Genomic DNA, 20095 nt, shown 5'->3' with positions numbered 1-20095 from the left:
AACAAATGTATCGCATCACAGTATATCGGAAAACATCACTTCGTCATATAAACAAATAAAATCCATTTGTAAGAAAAGAAGAAGAGAGAATTCACAGTATAAATCAAAAGTAGAGAGTGTGGCAGTGGCAAAGTAGACTGTATGAAATATATATTTGCACTCTGTGGAAATACTATTGATCTGTTACTACCAACCCGTCTTGGAGACTAAAACGACGATCAATATCACCTTCTTTGATGGTAAAGGTCCGAAGATGATCCAGTGTCTGGGGAAGTTCCTCCTCATCTCCCGTGATGGATGAAACGGGTTGAGCGCCAGTCGATCGGCGGGAATCATTCATGTAGGAAGGATATTTAAAATCATCCAACACTCGCCATCTTGGTGGTCTTGACGTGATATCTTGTTTAATACACTCTTCACAACGCGATTCCATCCTCGAAACGACGTCAGCATACGATGATCCAGGAACATGATTACTTTTGATATATTCCATTGGTGCGTTAATAACGTGACCTGCGGAACATTCTATAAGAGCATCGGTTGAATATAGGGATATTGTGGGATCAAGTGGTACTCGCATATAGCATTCTTGGGTCTGCGGGTCGTCTGAGTATTTATCGCAGATAGGCTGAACGTGAATGATCATTAGCTGAGACCAGCATAAATCAACTCGAGAATGGGATCAGATCGCGTATCGGGTTGAGAAGGTCACCGGATATTACGAGTGGCTCACTCACACATGCCGCTGAAGCATGATACCGCGCAATTTCCAGATTCTCGCAAGGATCCCAGTGTACGTTGGTGCGGCGGGTCATATTTGCACCCATGACGGCATACCTCCCGCTGATGTAAGTTTCAAATCTTGGTGGCCCAGCGGTGGAGCCTGAGACCTTACGAATTCCAGGTATCAAGTGGTCGTGTCGTTGCCCAGAGATAATGGTCGCTTCGACTGAAGGCGAACCTGCAGTATGGGGTACCGTGAACTGTCGACGGGTACCATCATCGGAAGCGAAGCCAGTGAACGAGTCACCAGGCATTGTGGACATCTGGGATTGCTCCACGTACCACCTACACCCGCACATCATGCTTGGTCAGAATGAGGAAGTACACAAAAAGGGATGATGGAAGAGCCTTACTATATGCCTGTATCGAGAGTTACAGTATGTGGTCGAGTGTGAAAGGTGAGCGCAGCAGAGCGGCAAAGGATTTGTGAAGTGTGATAGACGAAGAACAGATTGAGACCACGAAGAAAACGAAAAGGTTTTCTAGCATTTATCTATTGTTAGATCATGATCTTCCAGTTGATATTAAGACTGCGGCCACCAAGGGGCCTTTTCCCGAGAAGTGAAAGGGTATTGTGTAACTGGTCTTCTGTATATGACGATGGGTCCTATATGGTTCTCTCAAAGGTTGCCAAGTTGAGATCCATTCATCGACCGAAAAAAGGATATATCTGTGACTGTTTTCCGAAGACAACCTTCTACCTTGTACACTGATGTGCGAAGGCTACCGTGACAACTCCACGTATATGACATTTATAGCACATACGAGAAATTCACTTCGAGTTTCAGCTATTTCTGACTCTTTGTCTCTCAGGATTCCTAGAATTAGGATATCGTCATCATAAGGACCATCCCCAGATTTGTGGCGCAAGAATGCGCAGTTTCTTTCTCAGAACGAAAAAGGGCAGGTCCAATGGGCATATATATATATGTGTATATACAATGCATAGACCACTAGTAATAAAGAAACCCATTTCTCCAAAAAGTCAGACGACAATGTACAGCATAGAAGCTCCAATGTTTGGCGGAAACTTACAGCTCCGACTCGACTTGAACACTATCACACTCATCATTTTGTTCTTCGATCCTTGGGACTTGGAGGTCTCTGATACGTTCTTCGATTTTGGCTTGGGCAGCATCGGTGCCCATCAAGGAAGGCTTGTATGTGGGTAGGGACGACGGGTTGGAAAGTCCGACACTGTTGTATTCAGACACGCCAGAGAACCTTGTACGATCAAGCTTATAGTCGTCCAGAACTCTCCATCTTTGGGAGTTTGATGGGGGACATCCTGGACAGGTCCATTGATATGTCGAAACGGTATTGGCATAGGAGAAGTCAGCGTCCTGGTTGGATCTAGATTTCTCCTGTGGCCTTTGAATACTCGTCATGCACTGTGCTGGTCCTTTCAGAACATGACCTGCGGTACATTCAACGAGGGCATCGTTGGAGGAAACTTCCAGATCCGTTGATAATACTGTTTCTCTATGACTTTGTTGGGTCTCAGTGTGATATGATAGGATGCTGCAGATGCCCTGGAGGCATACGATGGGAAAAGGAATCAGTAAGAACTCCATTTTCAAATTGTAAACAGCTCTTGGCTCAGTAGCCACCAAGCACAGTCCATCAGACGTGGCGGACAACTCACGCATGACGATGCAACACCTTTCCTCACAACTTCCCAGGCATCATAAGGCTTTGTGTATACGCCAGCGTTGTACGCTTTGGGTGTACCTAATACCGCTACCTTCCTGGCAAGTTTTGGGTGGAACTCGACAGTATTGGTCGAGGGATTTGTGACATGATGAATATAAGGTATCAAATGATCGTGCATTAGTTGAGTGGAAATAGTTGCTACAGCAGAAGGGGAGCCTTGGATGAATGGTACCCGAAATTGCCGAGGGGCACCAAAGTCGGAAGCGAACGAAGGACAGGAGTTAGTAAAACTTGTCGACATTTGGCGTCCTGTACAAATGTCTGATCTGCCTGTAACGGACAATCAGTCAACGTGGCATTGAAGCAGGGGAGAAGGGATGGTTTACGGAGAGGACTTACTGAGATATATCGACAATCCTGTTCTTTAGGTCAAATGTGAATGATCGTGTAAATCAGTGTAGTATAGTGGCAGAGGCAGAAACAGAGGCAGAGGCAGAGGCAGTGGCGAGCGATGTATAATTGGTCGAAAGGGTGCAAGGTGGGGATAAAGTTGAGAAAAAAAGAAGAACGATGGAGTTGGAAATCTACTATCTATCAAACGTGTCGAAGTCCAGCTCGAGTCGTATATAAATACTGTTGGAGGAGAGACATCCTTTCATCAACAAGTGAAAGGATATCTTGTGGTCGGTCTCTCAAATATGATCTCATAATCTGTACTTGTCATCAAAAGAAGAAATCATGAGGACTTCAGACATTTAGACTTGCCTCTTGGCTTCAGATCCATGACATCATTCACAAGTTTGGAAGAGGATCAACACTTGTGACAAGATCTCATATCGAAAGGCATTACTGTGGCGACATTTGGCAAGAGTAGAAAAGGTTGGAAATTACTGCCTCTTCCTCAAGGCAAGAAGCGAAAGAATTAGCCACTTGTATACAATGCATAAACCAATAATTGAAAGCACTACTGAAATACTGAACTGTTACGATAGACCTCTATGTGTTGAAGATCAAGATAAGAAATGGAAGGACAAAGTGAAGATGAATAGTGTTTGATGAACTCTTGAGGACAGAATGAAACTTCATCTACTATGATGAGCCAGGAGCGGATGTTAGGTGATCTCTCCAATTGCTCAAGCCTGTCCACCGTTGGCACTTGGATCAATGACAACAAGGGGTTCCAGATCATCATCGAATATTCTATCACGTAAGACATCCATATCGGTACTAGCGTTGCACCTGAAACATTGCCACTTCCTGGACTCTACTTCGCTGGCATAAGAGGTGACCTCTTTGTTACCATCTGCGATAACAGATGGTGGTGCTCTGTTTACGTGAGACGAGTGACGACACGCCATTAATGCATTTGGACACTCGAACTTGAGCTCACTTTCCGAGGTGGTGAACCAGGTTTTGTCGCAAATTTCTCTCAAGTCATTTTGCTCTTGAAGGTAGTCCTAGAAATGATGAGAATCAGCACTCAGCGAATTCTCTTTGGTACAGTGTGATATTGAAGCTGAGGAGACGGCAGCAAAGGGACAGCGGTCGAGAATCCGACAATCAACTCACGCAAGTCCCAGACATATCTTCTACCTTGTTCAGCAAGCCCTTATTCTGCGAGAATGGCATAGACTGGTCAGGTTGCAAATGACAAGTACTACTGACCCGGAAACGCAATTCCTTAAGGCGCTCTTCCGCGAAAGTAAAGCCTTTCGAATCCCCTGAATCCATTGTCTGCATATACTTACCGTATCGGTGCATATGGCTTACCACCGCTTTTGACACTGCTTTCACAGAAGGTGACCCGTTGCGATGAGGAACACCTGAGAAATCAAAAGAGCGAGGAGTAAGAGTACTGGCTTCAGAAGAGGGGGCAGTTGACTTGGTCATGATGATGTTCTTAGTCACGATGCAAAGTGGAAGTTGATATGCGTCATAAGATGTTTGTGTAGGTAAGGTAAAGAATTTGGATTGATCTATGGGAATGTCGGTAGTAGTAGGAGTCCCAAGGAAAGGTGGGGATGTTGGATGCTGGATAGAGTAATGGGATAAAAATAAACGAAAATAGCAAACTCAAACTCAAAGAAATCTGATGTTATTTATACAAAAAGTCCAAGTTCCAAGTCTCTCTCTTCCCCTCCATCAAGATGATAATCCTTTCAGAACCGTACTGAAAGGATAACTTGGATTCTTGGCTTGATCTGGTCATGCTGTGCTTCAGATCTTTTACACAAGAAGGCATGTCGACGGGCGGATCACCACACATTACAGTACACGCCACATTGACGATTGAAAAAAAAAAAAACCTTCCAGATCATACAAGGGAAGGAGCAATCGATATGTGTTACTGTATCTCAAGTCATAATTCCTTGTGCACCATCAAACATCGCTCTACTCACAAGGTCTTCTCGCGAGATATGACGATGTTGAACAATTATTGGATATTGCCATCTCGTCCATTGTCAGAAGCCTTTCATCGCTGACGTTATGTGAAGCTGTACACCGATAAGCTTTGCAGCGTGCAACACGGGCAAGTACATCGTTTTTACCTTTGGCCGAAATAGGGAGAAGAAGCTCTGCTGTCTCAACCTGAAAGGCGAACATGTGAAAAGCTTACAAGTCTCATACTGTATGGCTCGATGGCTCCGAACACTTCGCGCTCCAGCCAAAATGTGGATTGTTGATCTTCCACAACTTTGGTCAAGTCGCTTCTAGATGTATTTTGACAAGATAACACCGACAGAAACAAAACAGTTGCCACACTTTTGACCCCTAATCATTCGGAGATAGAAATATATCATCTTGTCTGGATGAGACCTCTCGGCTTCCACTTTCTTTTCAGGGGGCATCGCAAACATCGCTCATCAATTCAATTGGAGCGAGCCACTGTTCGTGATTGTGACCAACATCAATAGAAATATATATATTTTATTCATCGTGACTAATCATGTATAATCCTACCTAAATACTATACTCGTATTGAATCCACGTAAAACTCTATAAATGTTTTTAGGAAACCCCTTTTTTCCCTTATCCCGTTTTTCCTTCTCTTTGGAATACGCAATGTATATGGAAAAAACCTCACGAATCAGATTATATTTATATATATAGATAAACGAACTAAACATCCAACCACTTAAACAGCACTTTTACCTTCTTTTTCAGCCAAAACAGCTGAACTGTCCACTTCTCTTTCAGTTGCTTGAGTAGTTGATACCGCTGAAGCATCAACCGCACCTTGTGCATCACCAACTTCAGCAGTGGCCACAGCAAGTTGTTGTTCTTTTTGAGCTTCTAATGCATCTTTTTCTTTGGCCGATTTGGCAGCAGCTTCTTCTTCTTCCTTTGTTGCAATTTTATCATTCTTCAATATCAATGCTCCGATAAAAGCGATGATGGCTAATGGTAATCCGATTATGTAAACTTGAGAAAGTGTTTTGCAGTATGCTTCCAATACAGCTGGTCTCATTGCCTAATTAAGTCCATTTTTAACGTCAATATATGTATTTTACAATTTTCATGGCGAGACTTACCTCTGGTACAGTTGTCCAGACTGCTGTAGCATCATTGACGACTGCTGCGACGATTTGAGGAGTGATACCAGGAACGCCATTTTTCAAATGTCTTTGAATCATATTTTCAAATACACTTCCACCCAATGATAGAGCAACGATACGTCCTGCGAATCCGACTGTAAGACGGGACGAGATGTCAGCAACAATCACCATGAATGATTGACTTGGAACGGTGAGATACCGAGCAACACTCACTGAAGACGGTCAAACCAGTACCCGAAGAGATTAACCAAGGCTCCCTTCTCAATTCGTGTTGAACTGAAACCATCACGTTTTGAAGACAACAACCGATACCAACACCCAAGATAACTTGGAAACCATACAGGTGAGCCTGAGGTGTAGAAGGTTTGATGGTGTAGAATAGTCCTGAAGCAATCGCAAGTAAAATAGGACCGCAAACGATGACAGGCTTGAATCGACCAATTTTAGGGATGATTCTTGATGAGATGATCAAGGCGGCCACTTGTAATAAGATTAAAGGTAACAGTTTCACGCCTGCCGATGTTGCCGAAGTGTGATAAACAGCTTGATAAGTTAATGAGAGGTAATAAACCAAAATCATGAATACACCGAAAACGCAGAAACAGACAATTGATGCACCACTAAAAATGCAACAAGATTTGAATCAGCACACAGGCTTTGATTCGGGTGGCTTGAGCTATCTACAGAGATGGTTCACTCACATGACATTTCGCCTTTTCAGTAATCTTAGTTTGAACATCTGCATATCGCCAATGTAATATTCGTAGGTGAAGAAGACGGGAATTAAGATAACCGCGAGGACGATACAAGCGATAACGCCTCCGTCACTCCATTTTCGAGTAACACCTCCCCATTGGGTGAAAAGGATGTAAGAGATAGCCCATCCCATGGCGATGATCATGCCTCCCCAATCACATCTGACGACTTGCATGAACATTTCCTTGGAGTATCCTTTATAAGTCTTCTCTCGCCCAAGTGGAGGTCGGGTGGGTTGGAAGAAGAACAAAGCTGCAATGGCAACTCCACCGAGGGGCAAATTGATGTAGAAACACCATCTCCAGGAAACGTGATCTGCCTGCAAGGTATGGTGTGTCAGTCAGACTTCTTTTGAGAAGGTTTGAACCCAATAGTGGACTCACGAAAGCTCCGCCGATTAAGGGACCAAGTACCGAAGCGATGGCGAAGCTATTCAAGTGATCATTAACCTTTTGATCGATATAGTCGGCAAAAGCAATCGAGCTTACCAAACACCAAACAAGGCAAAGTACTGAGCACGATTATGCAGTGGTGTAATTTCAGCAATGATGACCATGGCTCCTGAGAAGATACCTGCTGCACCCAGACCTGCAATGGCTCTTCCCAAAATCAAGACATCCATATTGGGAGCTACACCACAAACGAGGGATCCGATTTCGAAGATGAAGACAGCGAACATGATGACATGTTTTGAAGGGAAGATGTTCATCCATTGTGAGTAGAGCAAGTTGAAACCGAGCAGTGTGAGGCTGTGATATATATCCCGGTCGATGATCAGTATACCGTTTATTCGGATTCCAGCAAAATAAATGAGATGACTCACAAGAAACCAGAAGCGAGCCAAGACAATTTAGTCAAAGAGTTGAATTGAGCCGTGATTTTCGGAATAGCAGTAGCTACGATTAACTGATCCAAAGCGAATAAGAATATTGAGACCATTAAAGATATGAAGATTGCCCAGAATCTAGGTCTTGACATTTCTATAGGTGCATGTACACCTGAAACACCTTCTGGAGGTGCACGATTCTTCTTCTCTTTCTTTGTTTTCAATTCTGTGCTTTTCTCTAAATCATAATCATGATCATGATCATGATCGCTTGAATCACTATCACTATGCGTTGTCAGTGTTCTTGGTAATGCATGGTCATTCGATTGTGTGATTGGAGGTGCTAATGTAGTTTTGGTGATGGAATGATCAGCTTCACCATCATGTACAGTGGAAGTAGGTGATGGCATGTTGGTCGAATGAGCTGATGTTGTATTCATTGAAATTCAATGGCGAAAAAGTATGAAGTCGCCTTGTTATTGTTGTTGTTGTTGGGATGTTAATTCTCGGCTATCGGAAGGAGTATTCGTTTGTATTTCCTTTGTTGATATATCAAAGCGAGAAGAAGAAGGAACAGTCGAGAGTTACAGGTTTGTTATATAGTGGGCTTTATATGATATATCAATCTGTACACATCCGTTCTCACCTCGGCATTGTTGTGAATATGATTATTATTATGAGCAATGGGATGATCGATTGAAATGCAGGTCTGTATTATTGATTCAAACGTTGACAATGTGCCGAGGGTCGGTCGTCGGCCATCCTTCAGTTTGATGTTTACTACTTAGATGTTAGTGCATCCTGTATTTTACCGGATCACCACTCAGGCACCACTTACTTTGGAATTTACTACTAATTTAATAAATTATGATCCCAAAAATAGAATGAAAAAATGATTTAAGCATCACCCTCGGCCCCCGAAGTGACACGTCGGGCACTGACCACTGATTCACAGACTTTCATTCAATTTATAGACAGTTTGAATGAGAGGTGCATGCCGTCTAACGATCCTCTCATTCATATGGACTGAAGCAAGCTAGACCTAGTCCAAGCAGCATGCTATCGAATTGTGGGATGACCCTTGGTTAGGAAAACCCCAGTCATCGTTGCGCAAAAAAGCCCAATCGTTTGTTTACCCCGGCGTGGTGACGGACCGGGATGAGTGCCGAAGAGGATTTCGACACATCCTCACATTTCAAGCCGAGGTCAATCACAATTATTGTCAGTACGCGTTAATGCGGCATTCCGTAACCTTTACATCTCGGACTGAGAGTTCATGCTTTATGCGCTGCATTATCCAGGAGAGAGTATTACATCATGTTCATACATTTGCATGACCATATTCTTCTTATCTTCTTTTTGTTTCAACCTTTTGCAATTATGCGATTCTGATCAGAGCTTACCACGATCCACCGCTATTGCATGGTGAATTCAATCTCTTTGTGGCAATTCGACCACTTGATCAACACCTTGGTAGTCAGGTAAATTCAATTGGTATTTCTGAGCTAATTCACTATTTCCGAAGTCAGAAAAATCATTCTTAGAATTATTTTCTGAACTATTCTTATATGTCAAACTCACTCAGGAATGAATCTACCTCCTAGCCAATGTTTACCTTTAAAACCTTTCACACCTTCTTTCGGAGCTGTCAGACTGACCAATACTTCCGGGGTGAACGTTTTGATTGATTCCGAATTTCCTTGATCGTCTTTTTGTGTGTATAGAGGTTGAGGTCCATCTGTCACTGACCATCCTGATGGGATATCGACTGATACGATCGGGATGGATATTGAGTTGAGACAATTGAGGACTTGGTCAAAAGGTGCTCGTAGAGGTGGTGCGAATGAGAAGCCTATGTATCGGGAAAGTAAGGGATTAAGATGTCAACTGAATGGTAATGTCTGTCTTTATCTGTGCGTACATCTCATATCCGAAATATCCTCCGGCCTTCATCATCCTTTTGGTTGAATCTTAACTCACCAAAGATTGCGTCCAAGACGACATCAGTATCCTTCAAACCCTCTTTGAACTCTTCGACATCTTTCAATATAGGGATATTCAGATTTTCACATTGTTTAAGTAATCTCTGGTAAATATCTTTCGATCCTGGTTTAGGTAGATAAACCGTTGGTTTATATTTGAAATGATGTAAATGCCTTGCGGCCACTAGACCGTCTCCTCCCTGCAAACAGGTTCGAATGAGCAATTAGTACATTGGGTGAAGAATAGTAGAATGGGTAATTTCGCAAAGTGTGAATTGACATTTGCCAAGTCATGGTATGATTTGATGTGGATAAAAAAACCATATATATCACCAATGAAAGGGAGATATCTGCTTCCACTTATAACGATGTGAGATATAGAAAATATAAAAATGACTCGCCTGATTACCAGGTCCACAAGCTACCATTACTCTCTTGTGTGTCGATGCTGGATAACTCTTGGATAAAGCTTGAGCACATGATAATCCTGCTAATTCCATTAACTGGGGTATGATCATTAGCCGTCAATGTTTGATCCACCTTTTTTCCTATCAAAAGTCATTGGAACGATCAAAGATGTATGGACGCTTACTTGATCTAAGGAGAAGGCTCCAGAGGCAGACATGAGCTCTTCATCGATCTACGCTGTTCATTTAGTCATCTCATCTCACACACGACCATCTTTCCGTTCTTCTCGTCAATAGGGAGACATACCTGCTGAGCAAGTTTCTGACTTATATATCGGATTGACATGTTTCCCAATTTCAAATTCTCAGTATTATCTGGATTATATCTGATGTATGACCTTTGCGCTTGATCGTTCGTACAGATGTGTCTATGTAAAAGACGTCTGCTTGGAAAAGAAATTGACGTCGAGGTTCTATGCTGTGTGACATCACTGGAAGGAGCGTGAAGGACATGAAAAGTGGAGGTTGTCCCATTTCACGATTTTTTGAAAAACTAAAAGAGATCTTGATGGTGCTCATATATTCTTTTGACATTACATTATGCATATAGAACATTGTGAATGGTGATGTGAGGTGTACAAGTGTTTGACATGACAGACAGAAACATGGGAAGGCAAGCATAACAATTAATGATAGTCCCGCTTGACTGCACACTTCTTTCCTCCTTCAGCTCAGCCCTTGTCACCTCGCTCTCATCGTCTTCCCTTCCTTGCAGGTTGTCTCTATCCCTCTCGCCTCCGAAGCTCAGTAGCCTTTTTACCTCCAATTGGCTAATCAGCCATGCCAGTTTGTAGAGCTACTTCCAATCCCTTCATATCCCATTCTCGTAATTTACCTTCCTGTTGAGGTTCACTAAACATTTCTTTCAACCTCTTCTCATCTTCCGTGCCACCCATTACTAGACTAATGACCCTTTGTCTGTCATTTGGGTTTCCCTTTGTGGGCCCGATAGCATGGCCGTTCTCGTTCACTTGGATTTCAGCAGAAGAGGAAGATGAAGACGAAGGTATCATACCCAATCTACCTAAACGTCCAGAAACCAAATGATAAAAACCATATCGGTCTTTGACACCACCTGTTTTCCTCTGTTTCTTACTTAGTCCCTTGACATCTAATCCGTCTAATAGATATATCGTATGAAGTGAGGGTAGGTTCAATCCTGGTATGGATGATCTGTGCGCTAGTAGCATTGGTAATTGTGAGTCACCACCCTCTTGACCCGACTGTCCTTCTTGACTTTGACTTTGATCTTGACTTTTGTTTGTATCTTCCCTTTGCTTTTCCTGACCTTTCAATTCCATCTCCTTATCCATCTCTGCGAACTCCAAATCCAGGTTTAAGTCTACAAGTTCTGGAGTAAGGATCAAAGATGACATACCAAGATTTGAAAGTTCTTCCGATACAGTGGAAAGTGAAATTCCCTCTGGAGGTAATATCAATGAATACCTATCTGCAGGCGGAGGAGATGTGATATGAATCAACGAGAGCGATTCGATCATTTCGATAGGAATAGTATTATTATGTTTCTCAAAAGGTTTTGTTTCTTTCGCTTTTGATAATGATGATGATGATGATGCAGAAGTGTCCAGTTTGTTCGGTGGGATATAAGTTGATATTGAATTCAAATCTAAAGAAGATATGGAACCGTTTATTGGATCTATCACTAGTCCATAATGATAAGGTTCCATTTGTTGATGTTGATGTTGATGTCGATGTTGACCTTCACGTATGTCTAATTTATCATTCCCATTGTTGTTATTATCAATAGTCGTTGAGGTGATTGGTGATGTTGATGATGATGATGATTTTGCTCGAAGTTGATTTTCAATAGCGAATAATAATCTCTCTCTAATTTCAACTGATTTATCACTTGCTTTAGTTGTGAAATCCAAATCTACTAGATTATTATTACCTTTCCTGATCCAGCCTCTAGTTTTGATTAATCTCTTAAAATCTTTATTCAGTGTAGCACTTGTCCAAATAGTATTTATATCATTTCTCCTTTTACTGAAATCCATTCTGGTAGTATCATTTCTTTGTTCTTGTTGTTGTTCTAGTTGTAGTTGTTTGATTGATAGAAGGTCATTCAAGACTTTTATGATTGGAGGTGGATGTTTGAATAATGGGTGATTGAATAACATTTCACGTGTAGTATGTCTACTTGGAACTGAACCGATCAAAGTATCAGGTTCATCTAAGAATATATATCTTAAAAAAGGTAATGGTATTGATTGATCTCCTTGTATTTCATAAGATAACAGATCTTTTGCAGTAGAAACCAGTATTGGGTAATCGGGCAACATCAATGATCCATTGTAAGGTATTCCTGGCTGATCAGAAGGAGGAGAACGTAGTAGTGTGAACAGGGGTGTTTCTGATTCAGTCGATCTTGGCGATAATTGATTTAAATGAGAATAGATTTGTTGAGCTAAATATGGTGTAGGGACAATTATCATGACTTTTACACCCTTTTCCATTGAGTTTGAAGGAGATTGCAAGACGATGTTCAGCGAAGCCAGAGCAAGAGCGAGTGTTCTGGCAATATCAGAAGATCAGCATTACGTACAAAATCCACTATGAAAACCGAATTGCAATGAACTCCAATGACTACTCACTTGCCACGACCCATTTCATCTTTCAAGAAAACTTCTTTATCAGCTCCTATAGCCAATAAGAACAGCTTCTGAGCGGGTGTGAGATACCGTATATGTGGATACGCAGTGATTAGCTGTTCAGCTAAGGAAGGATGTATTCCTATATCCTATCAGAGTAATCAATTAGCCCTTTTATTCCCTCCGCGTAGTTTCGGATGGAAGACTTACTGTCCATGCTGAGACGTCCACGGGTTGCGATTGAGCTCTCACTATCTTCGAAGCCTCAGCTTCACCTGTGAAGCGCCTGAAAGATGATCTTGGAATAGACGGTAGGTTGACTTGGAATAATGGGATATTCCTACACCTAGAGACAGGTCGAGAGATACTTGATAAATACCTTGTGAATATCCCAGCTCCGATCTTCGAGCTTGTAGATCGATCAAGGAGCTTCAGATTTATTCCCGAGGCCGTCCTCAACATGACGATAGCAAGATGATGGACGATGTTTCGACTATATCGAGTACACTTTCGTTCATATTCGATTTATCTTCCCACTTGCTTCATACTTGGTTGAAAAGTAAACTTGCTGGAAAATCAGGCTTTTTATGGTGGAGGCAAGAACATGTAGAATGCAGAATGCGGTTATCGCCGCTGCTACTGTATGCTGCTTTAACTTTGTGGGAGATCCACGTCCGGAATGCGAAGGTGTTCAAGTGAGATTCGAGATAGGAATGATACTGCCTATGGCAAGTATAGATGCTATCTGCGCATGACATGATGGCGAGCTCTGTGGCTAATTCAAGGTAGAAAGAGACGTTATCTTCCCATTGTAGTGATAGGATCCCGCAGACATACCGTTGTTGCAATGAGTTTTAGGTTTCATGTTTTCACCCTTAAAATAACGATTGAGACTTTCAAACCCTGATTTCAAGTGTCTTTATTCTGGTTGAATCATTTATTTCATCGTCCATCGTTCACTCGACTCGGAAATAGAGTTTGAAAATGTATTATTGCATGAGGATTCACGAGCTATCAAAGTGTTCTAAGGAATGTTCAGATCAAGGTGATAAGATAGTAAAGCATGGTCATAATGCGATGAGATCAGTAAAAGATAAAATAGATTTTGTGATCCAATCGTATATTTTTATAGTCTGATAAAGTACGAGCACGAGTTCCTTACCGGTTAAAATCTCAGGGTTTGCCCCCCCGTCATTCGGTCAAACAACTTACTCGAGTAGTAGCAGTGGTGGTAAACTTAAAACCCTTCCCCCAAAACGCAATCTCGAAGTAGTCTTATTATTCATTTTTGATAGATTGACTTATCTCATCGAATCCAAGTTGAGCGTCGAACAAGAGAAAGGAATCGCAATACGGAGAAGAGATACAGATCTGAAGGATTAAAGACAACAAGACACAGACAATAAGATCCTACTACTCTCCAAAAACAAAAAAGGAATACTGTCTGTACCTCATTTCGGAACAATTGGATTGGGTTTGATTTCTTATTGTTCTTAATTTGAAACAATAAGAAGACAAGCACGAAAAACGCACACGCATTTTTATTCTCTTTCATCTAAAGTACTCTTGGCCGCCCCCGTCCCACCCCTAACTACCAGATATCGATCGAATGACACACGGGTATTCCTCTGGCATGAATGGGAATGGGAATGGGAATGGGAATGATAATGCAAGTTCAAGCTCTGTTCATCCGTGAGTTGATTCGTATATTCGTTACACAAGGAAGGAAACGATGAAGAAAGTGTGTGGAATCTCAATTGAGATAAGGGTATATATATATATGAATGATACAATTGCTAATCAATATTGTCCTCCTTTGGTCCCCCTTTGAATCCCTTGAAATACACAACCCATCAATCCAAATTCAAACCATCAATTCGGTACAACTCCCTGTCCCTCCCTCCCCCCTTGCTCGTTTCACATTTCTCTCCATCTTGACTACCATCAAAATCATACAATCCCACGCTATAACTCATCACACACACACACATACAATCTCATATATCGTATACATCCCACACACTCCCATCATTCATCTACTCGCTCATCATCGGACCGGCCTTTGTTCGATTTCTCTTTAAAATCATTACGACCATACCATATACCATAATCTCCACTCCGCTTCAAACCCATCGTCCCCCTCCTCATTGACACTCTCCAACTTGTCTCACCCATTGTTCTCTTCTTGCTATCTGACAAATCACCTCTTTGTTCCTTGTTCCCCTCTTCTTTTCATCACTCAAACTTCTCATTCATTCACAATGCTCGTACATCCAACACCACCTATGCAACCCCGCTTACCACCCATCCGTCCTCGAACATTCTCATCACCGCAACATCACAATTACTCTACCTCGATTTCCGGCCCAAATCATAATCAATCGAATCAACTCCAAATTCAAAACCAACACCAACACCAACACCAACAACAAAACCAACAATTGACCCAATTCCACGTACAATCGCCTCTTGCCCCACCACCACCACCGCCACCACCTTTCTTTCGCAGAACTTCTTCGCTTCGAGATCCACAACCTAGCGATAGCAGATCCCCTTCTCTGATCGAATCCGAACAGGACGAAGACGAATTCATGGCTCATCAGACTAGATCAGTAAGGAGAAAAGTAAGTAGGAAAAAGGATGAAAAATTGTGAGTTCAAAATTGTAGATCATCGACGTCGACACATACCCCTTGAGAATATATTTGGTATCGTTCCCCCGCCCAGTTTCTCGTTTTTCACCTTTGTTTATCTGAAGACCTGTAATTCGACGTTCTTTGTTTCTATCTCATCTGGAACTTTTACCTTCTCATATTAACTCGGCTGTGCTCAGTTAAACCTACTCTTTCTCTCCTTCTTTTGTATATACTATCTCCCTTTGATCGAGTAACTCCTCGATCTTGATTTGCCTTCCTTGTACTATTTTTCCAAAAGCTTCACTTCAAACACGGAAATCCTTTGAAACCTTTCGCTTCGACTGACCCTGGTGAAAATAATGTTTGGATTGATCTTCCGCGCTTTCCTCGAGTCATTTTACTTGGAACACTGATCTACCTATGACGATCTTCGTTTTTTCCCTCCCTACTCATTCTAACCGGTCAACGGAAGATCCTTCCCACAAGGGATGAAACCCGCTTTTGATATTTTGCCTTCTCCGCAAATGTCCTCCGACCCATCTTTCACAATGAGCTATTAGGCTTCGTCACCACGAGAAAAGCGATGTAGACTCCTTCTTTCACAACTATCTTGTCATCTCCCGCTGGCATCTCTCTCCTCATACTCTATCTTCCTGCTGGATGATCTCCATCGTATCCAGAATTACTGCTTGTCATCCCTATAGAATCTGATTCCTACCCTGTCAACTATTTTAATTTCCCTCCTGCTTTTGTTTGAATATTGATTGTTTCCTATTTCACTGCTGATTCTTTTCCACTTTTCTCTCAATGCCTGCTTCACCGTCTCCTTATCTCACGCCCCCCCCTACTCTCCCTCCGACCGCCTGCTCTTCCCGCCGCTCATCACTCGCCGATAACCCTTTGCCCCATCAACGACTCCTTCGACAACGACCTGATTCCCAACATGCGCTACCTAATGTGCGAATCCGATTACCTGCTCTGTCGACGATTCCTGATCGCAGTGGAGGTGAGGATGGCGAAGACGAAGAAGACGACGGTTCAGGCGGTCGTGCCGATAAGCGAAGACGAACGAACAAAGGTGGTAAAGCAGTCGAAGTGATACCTTCACCCAGAAGAGATAAAGGGGAAGGTTCATCTACTTCACCTTCGCATCACGCAACCCAATCGTCCTCACTCGCTACTCGGCATGGGCGTGGCAACGGTTCGACATTGGCACCCATAAAACCGATTGGTTTCGCAGCTTCAAGAGAAGCCAGAAGGGACGATGGAAATCAAGCCATACCTTCACCTGTTGTGATGGGATTTGACTTCAAAGCCGTTGATGAAGATCAACTCAAGACTGTAGGTCTAAATTCTCAATTAGTTAACAGATATCAACAGACCCAAGCTCAAACAGAAATGATTGCTGAACAGGTACGAGACACGATTTCAATCAAAGAACAACAACAAGCTCTGATCGCCGCAAGGAGAAGAGAGGTTGCTCAATCTCAACCCTCAACACCCAAAGAGCTGACTTTCAGAGGTTGGGCACCGAAAGATAACATTCCGCCCGAAAGTGTGAATGCCAGTAATACTCCAAGAGGAAGTATCAGCGGTAGTACAAGTGGCGGCGCTGCACCTAACAGTGGGGGCGGTGTAGGTAGAAGAAGAGAAAAAACTAGGGATAAAGTAGAAAAAATGAGTATCGTCACTTCTGCCACTGAGAGAGACGTAGTACCGGGCTCAAAGGTAAGTTGCATTGCGCACTTTGAACTCATGCAAAGGCCCATCGCTAATGGTGAGTAAACCCAGAGTGCACCACTAAATCAAGGACTTGCATCTCAACAAGAGTCGCCTCGAGAACCACCATCAGGTAGTCAAACCGCCTTACCTCCGCACATACTCCCCCCACTTCATGGATACAATCATCATGCCAATGGACTTACCGATCCTCGAACAGCACCTATAAGTCATAGCCGAACGCGAAATGGTGGTGAGGATCATGAATTCGCTAGACAACAAGGACCATATTATGGTGTACCTCAAAGTAGACCTTTAGCAAGACCATATGAATCACAACAGAACCTAAGAGGTCCAACGGCTGCATCGGATCGCAGGAACTTTTCGGTACCTTCAAACAATTTACAGCCACCTTCATCTTCATCAAGATACGAATCACGTCGACCAAGTGGTAGTGGTCCTGGTGGTCCATCAGCTCAGGGACATTCAGACTCACCTATATCACCTAGGGTACCAAGAGAAACTTTCCTAGCTCCATTTCACCAATTATACGACCTATACACTGCGACTGATCATCTTAGATACAACCTACAAGATCTTCTACATCGATACGAAGGTGCATATCAGTCGCAACTTTCCTCAATGTCAGAGTTCAAGAACACTGCAAATGCTAGTAACACCTTATTGGGCAATTTACAAGCTTCAGCTGACAGTCTGAAAGATATGGTCAGATATGAGGTCGAAAGGAGTAATACCAATAAAGATAGGGAGATTGAAGAACTGAGGGAAAGATTGAAGAGGCTGGAGGAGAAGATCGAGGAGAAGAAGGAATAGTGAATTATCGTAATTCAGTCATTCAGTGACCGTTAAATTCGTCACTTTGTTCTACGCTTAGTTTCTTTGACAAATCACCTTGAAGAAGCAAAGAAGCAATATTATTTGTATAAACTGATGAAGAAGGGAGACTTGAGGTGTAATTACGCTTTGAAATGATAAAAGATTGACGACTTCTTCTTGTTATATAGACAATTATTTTTGGGTTTTATATTGCAATGCGTTCGCTATTGCTCATACTGTTTGCTCCATGTTTTTTCAAGCTGCAGTCAGCTGCAGTGTAGTTGCTTGCGGGCGATACGTTACAATGACTCGATGACGTGCATATAGTATATGCTCGGTGATCCTAATGCATGTGTCGACAAACGATGTAAATGCAAGTGATGGAGGCGTGACGTGAATGACTGGTTGTTGTTTTTTGGGTTTTTACTCGACGAAGAGAAAAAAGAGCAGCCGATGATTTCTCTATTTTCTCCATCTCATCTCAATTTCTATTTCTTTACATACAATCATCAAATTACATATATAACATCAGAACCGGACCAAAGATTGTCCGTTTATTAAACCCAAGTTACGAGACCAAGATAAGTAACTTGGAAGACCATGCAAAAGAGAATATGTCACCTTTACCTGCATCTCAAACTAAACATTTAAATTCATTATCACATACACTACCTTCGCCTAATCAGAACATATCAGTTGATCTTAAACAGATATCATCTTCATCTTCCACAGACGGATCGACAAGTACTACAAGTACTGGAACTACAGGTACTACTCTATGGCTATCATCTCAAATACTCTCATTATACCTCTGTTCGTTGTCATTGACGGGTTCGAGTTCGAGTTCGAGTTCGAATACTTTGGGTACGAGTTCAGGTAGACCCGATCCTTCATCGTATGATCATCATGATATCCCAGAGGAAGACAACACAAAAACAGACACAAAAACAGACACAAACTCAAACTCAAGTGGAAAGAAGAGAGTACTGGAATTAGGAGGTGGAATAGGTTATACATCATTATCAATTTATTCAACATTGAATTATCATGAGATTATAACAACCGATATCGAACCTGTGTTGAGTAGTGTCCTCGTACCGAATATCCAAAATGGATTAAGAGTTCTAAGGGGCAGTGGAATTGGGACTGGAACTGGGACTGGAACTGGGACTGGAACTGGAATTGGCATTCATGGCGAAGATGTTAAAATTAAAGAGTTGGATTGGAATGAGATTTCGATATTGTATGATCTTCAAAATCGAAACCAACAATCACAATCACAATCACAATCAAAATCACACTTGAGCAAGTTGGAATCGAGTTCCAATTCCACTTCCAATTCTAATTCAGTTGTACAACTAACCTCAGGCTCATCTGCTGTTCAAAACCAAGAGGACCATGTCAACAATATCGAAATCGATATCGATAAGCTCAACCTCAAATATAATTGGCTAAGCCAAGGCTTCGATATGATCATAATGTCAGATACGTTTTATTCATCTTCATTGATATTACCTTTATGGCAAACGTTATTATACATTTCGAATATATCGTCAAACCAAAGCCAAAGCCAAAACCAAAACCTAAATCCTGTTCCAGATTCAGATTCAAATCCAAAAACAAACAAAAGTCCAAATCCAGAACTCACAACGAAAACAAAGACAAAAATAAAAACAAAGACACCAATCATCTATATAGGGATAGAGAGGAGAGATCCAAGACTGATCGAAGAAGCATTGGATATAGGTAAAAAATTAGGATTCGATTTGAAGAAAATAAACAAAAGTAGATTAAGTAAAGAAGTCTTAAACCAATATAAAGATTGGACATCAGATGATTGGTTGGGTGTGGAAATTTGGAAAGGTCGTTTGAAAATTTAACCATTCGCATTTGGGTGGGTGGGTGGGGAAGTCACTATAATAACGGAAATACATTCACCCGAATGTATATTAGATAGATAAACAGACACATAGAAGTCGCACAGATCATTGTTGTACCATCATATGTACTCATTGTTGATTACACATAGATCGCACTCGTACCCCCACGAAATCACTTCTCACAGATGCGGGGCTTGTATCATCTCCATCTTGTCACCCTAATGACCCCATGGCTCATGACCAACGCCTTGTCATATTCAATTTATGCATGCCTCTATACAATGTGATTAAAACGGAGAAGACCCAAACAACTCTATGAACAATGAAAACCTATCAACTAATATTTGAAACCCTTTTCTATCCCATATCCTTATCCCTATCCTTAATT

General features: G+C 42.0%; 9 protein-coding genes across 9 annotated transcripts; 3 read left to right on the top strand and 6 right to left on the bottom strand.

Annotated features, from left to right (window-relative positions):
- Positions 1 to 172: 172 nt before the first annotated feature.
- On the bottom strand, positions 173 to 1037 carry IL334_001810 (uncharacterized protein; the record flags this gene model as incomplete). Its single annotated transcript, XM_062933563.1, has 2 exons — positions 173 to 628; positions 738 to 1037. 2 exons carry the CDS (start codon positions 1035 to 1037, stop codon positions 173 to 175), a joined length of 756 nt encoding a protein of 251 aa, XP_062789614.1.
- A 777-nt stretch (positions 1038 to 1814) lies between these two features.
- Positions 1815 to 2737, bottom strand: IL334_001809 (uncharacterized protein; the record flags this gene model as incomplete). The annotated part of the gene is made up of 2 exons (XM_062933562.1): positions 1815 to 2315; positions 2429 to 2737. The coding sequence occupies 2 exons, from the start codon at positions 2735 to 2737 to the stop codon at positions 1815 to 1817; spliced, it is 810 nt and encodes a 269-aa protein (XP_062789613.1).
- Positions 2738 to 3569: 832 nt separating this feature from the next.
- IL334_001808 (uncharacterized protein) lies at positions 3570 to 4326 on the bottom strand (the record flags this gene model as incomplete). The annotated part of the gene is made up of 3 exons (XM_062933561.1): positions 3570 to 3893; positions 4006 to 4050; positions 4207 to 4326. 3 exons carry the CDS (start codon positions 4324 to 4326, stop codon positions 3570 to 3572), a joined length of 489 nt encoding a protein of 162 aa, XP_062789612.1.
- A 1246-nt stretch (positions 4327 to 5572) lies between these two features.
- IL334_001807 (uncharacterized protein) lies at positions 5573 to 7985 on the bottom strand (the record flags this gene model as incomplete). The annotated part of the gene is made up of 7 exons (XM_062933560.1): positions 5573 to 5908; positions 5970 to 6127; positions 6207 to 6613; positions 6695 to 7068; positions 7133 to 7178; positions 7238 to 7498; positions 7573 to 7985. The coding sequence occupies 7 exons, from the start codon at positions 7983 to 7985 to the stop codon at positions 5573 to 5575; spliced, it is 1995 nt and encodes a 664-aa protein (XP_062789611.1).
- A 1021-nt stretch (positions 7986 to 9006) lies between these two features.
- Positions 9007 to 10310, bottom strand: IL334_001806 (NAD(P)H-hydrate epimerase; the record flags this gene model as incomplete). The annotated part of the gene is made up of 6 exons (XM_062933559.1): positions 9007 to 9088; positions 9157 to 9427; positions 9556 to 9757; positions 9959 to 10060; positions 10150 to 10197; positions 10272 to 10310. 6 exons carry the CDS (start codon positions 10308 to 10310, stop codon positions 9007 to 9009), a joined length of 744 nt encoding a protein of 247 aa, XP_062789610.1.
- A 484-nt stretch (positions 10311 to 10794) lies between these two features.
- On the bottom strand, positions 10795 to 13098 carry IL334_001805 (uncharacterized protein; the record flags this gene model as incomplete). Its single annotated transcript, XM_062933558.1, has 3 exons — positions 10795 to 12559; positions 12640 to 12785; positions 12847 to 13098. The coding sequence occupies 3 exons, from the start codon at positions 13096 to 13098 to the stop codon at positions 10795 to 10797; spliced, it is 2163 nt and encodes a 720-aa protein (XP_062789609.1).
- Positions 13099 to 14897: 1799 nt separating this feature from the next.
- Positions 14898 to 15290, top strand: IL334_001804 (uncharacterized protein; the record flags this gene model as incomplete). Its single annotated transcript, XM_062933557.1, has 1 exon — positions 14898 to 15290. The coding sequence occupies one exon, from the start codon at positions 14898 to 14900 to the stop codon at positions 15288 to 15290; it is 393 nt and encodes a 130-aa protein (XP_062789608.1).
- Positions 15291 to 16078: 788 nt separating this feature from the next.
- On the top strand, positions 16079 to 17824 carry IL334_001803 (uncharacterized protein; the record flags this gene model as incomplete). Its single annotated transcript, XM_062933556.1, has 3 exons — positions 16079 to 16612; positions 16685 to 16999; positions 17063 to 17824. The coding sequence occupies 3 exons, from the start codon at positions 16079 to 16081 to the stop codon at positions 17822 to 17824; spliced, it is 1611 nt and encodes a 536-aa protein (XP_062789607.1).
- Positions 17825 to 18441: 617 nt separating this feature from the next.
- Positions 18442 to 19707, top strand: IL334_001802 (uncharacterized protein; the record flags this gene model as incomplete). The annotated part of the gene is made up of 1 exon (XM_062933555.1): positions 18442 to 19707. The coding sequence occupies one exon, from the start codon at positions 18442 to 18444 to the stop codon at positions 19705 to 19707; it is 1266 nt and encodes a 421-aa protein (XP_062789606.1).
- Positions 19708 to 20095: the final 388 nt, after the last annotated feature.

Source organism: Kwoniella shivajii, chromosome 2 (genome assembly GCF_035658355.1).
Source record: "Kwoniella shivajii chromosome 2, complete sequence".
Taxonomy (NCBI): domain Eukaryota; kingdom Fungi; phylum Basidiomycota; class Tremellomycetes; order Tremellales; family Cryptococcaceae; genus Kwoniella; species Kwoniella shivajii.
Note: the sequence above shows the minus strand (reverse complement) of the source record. Positions and strands in the feature narration are given on the sequence as shown.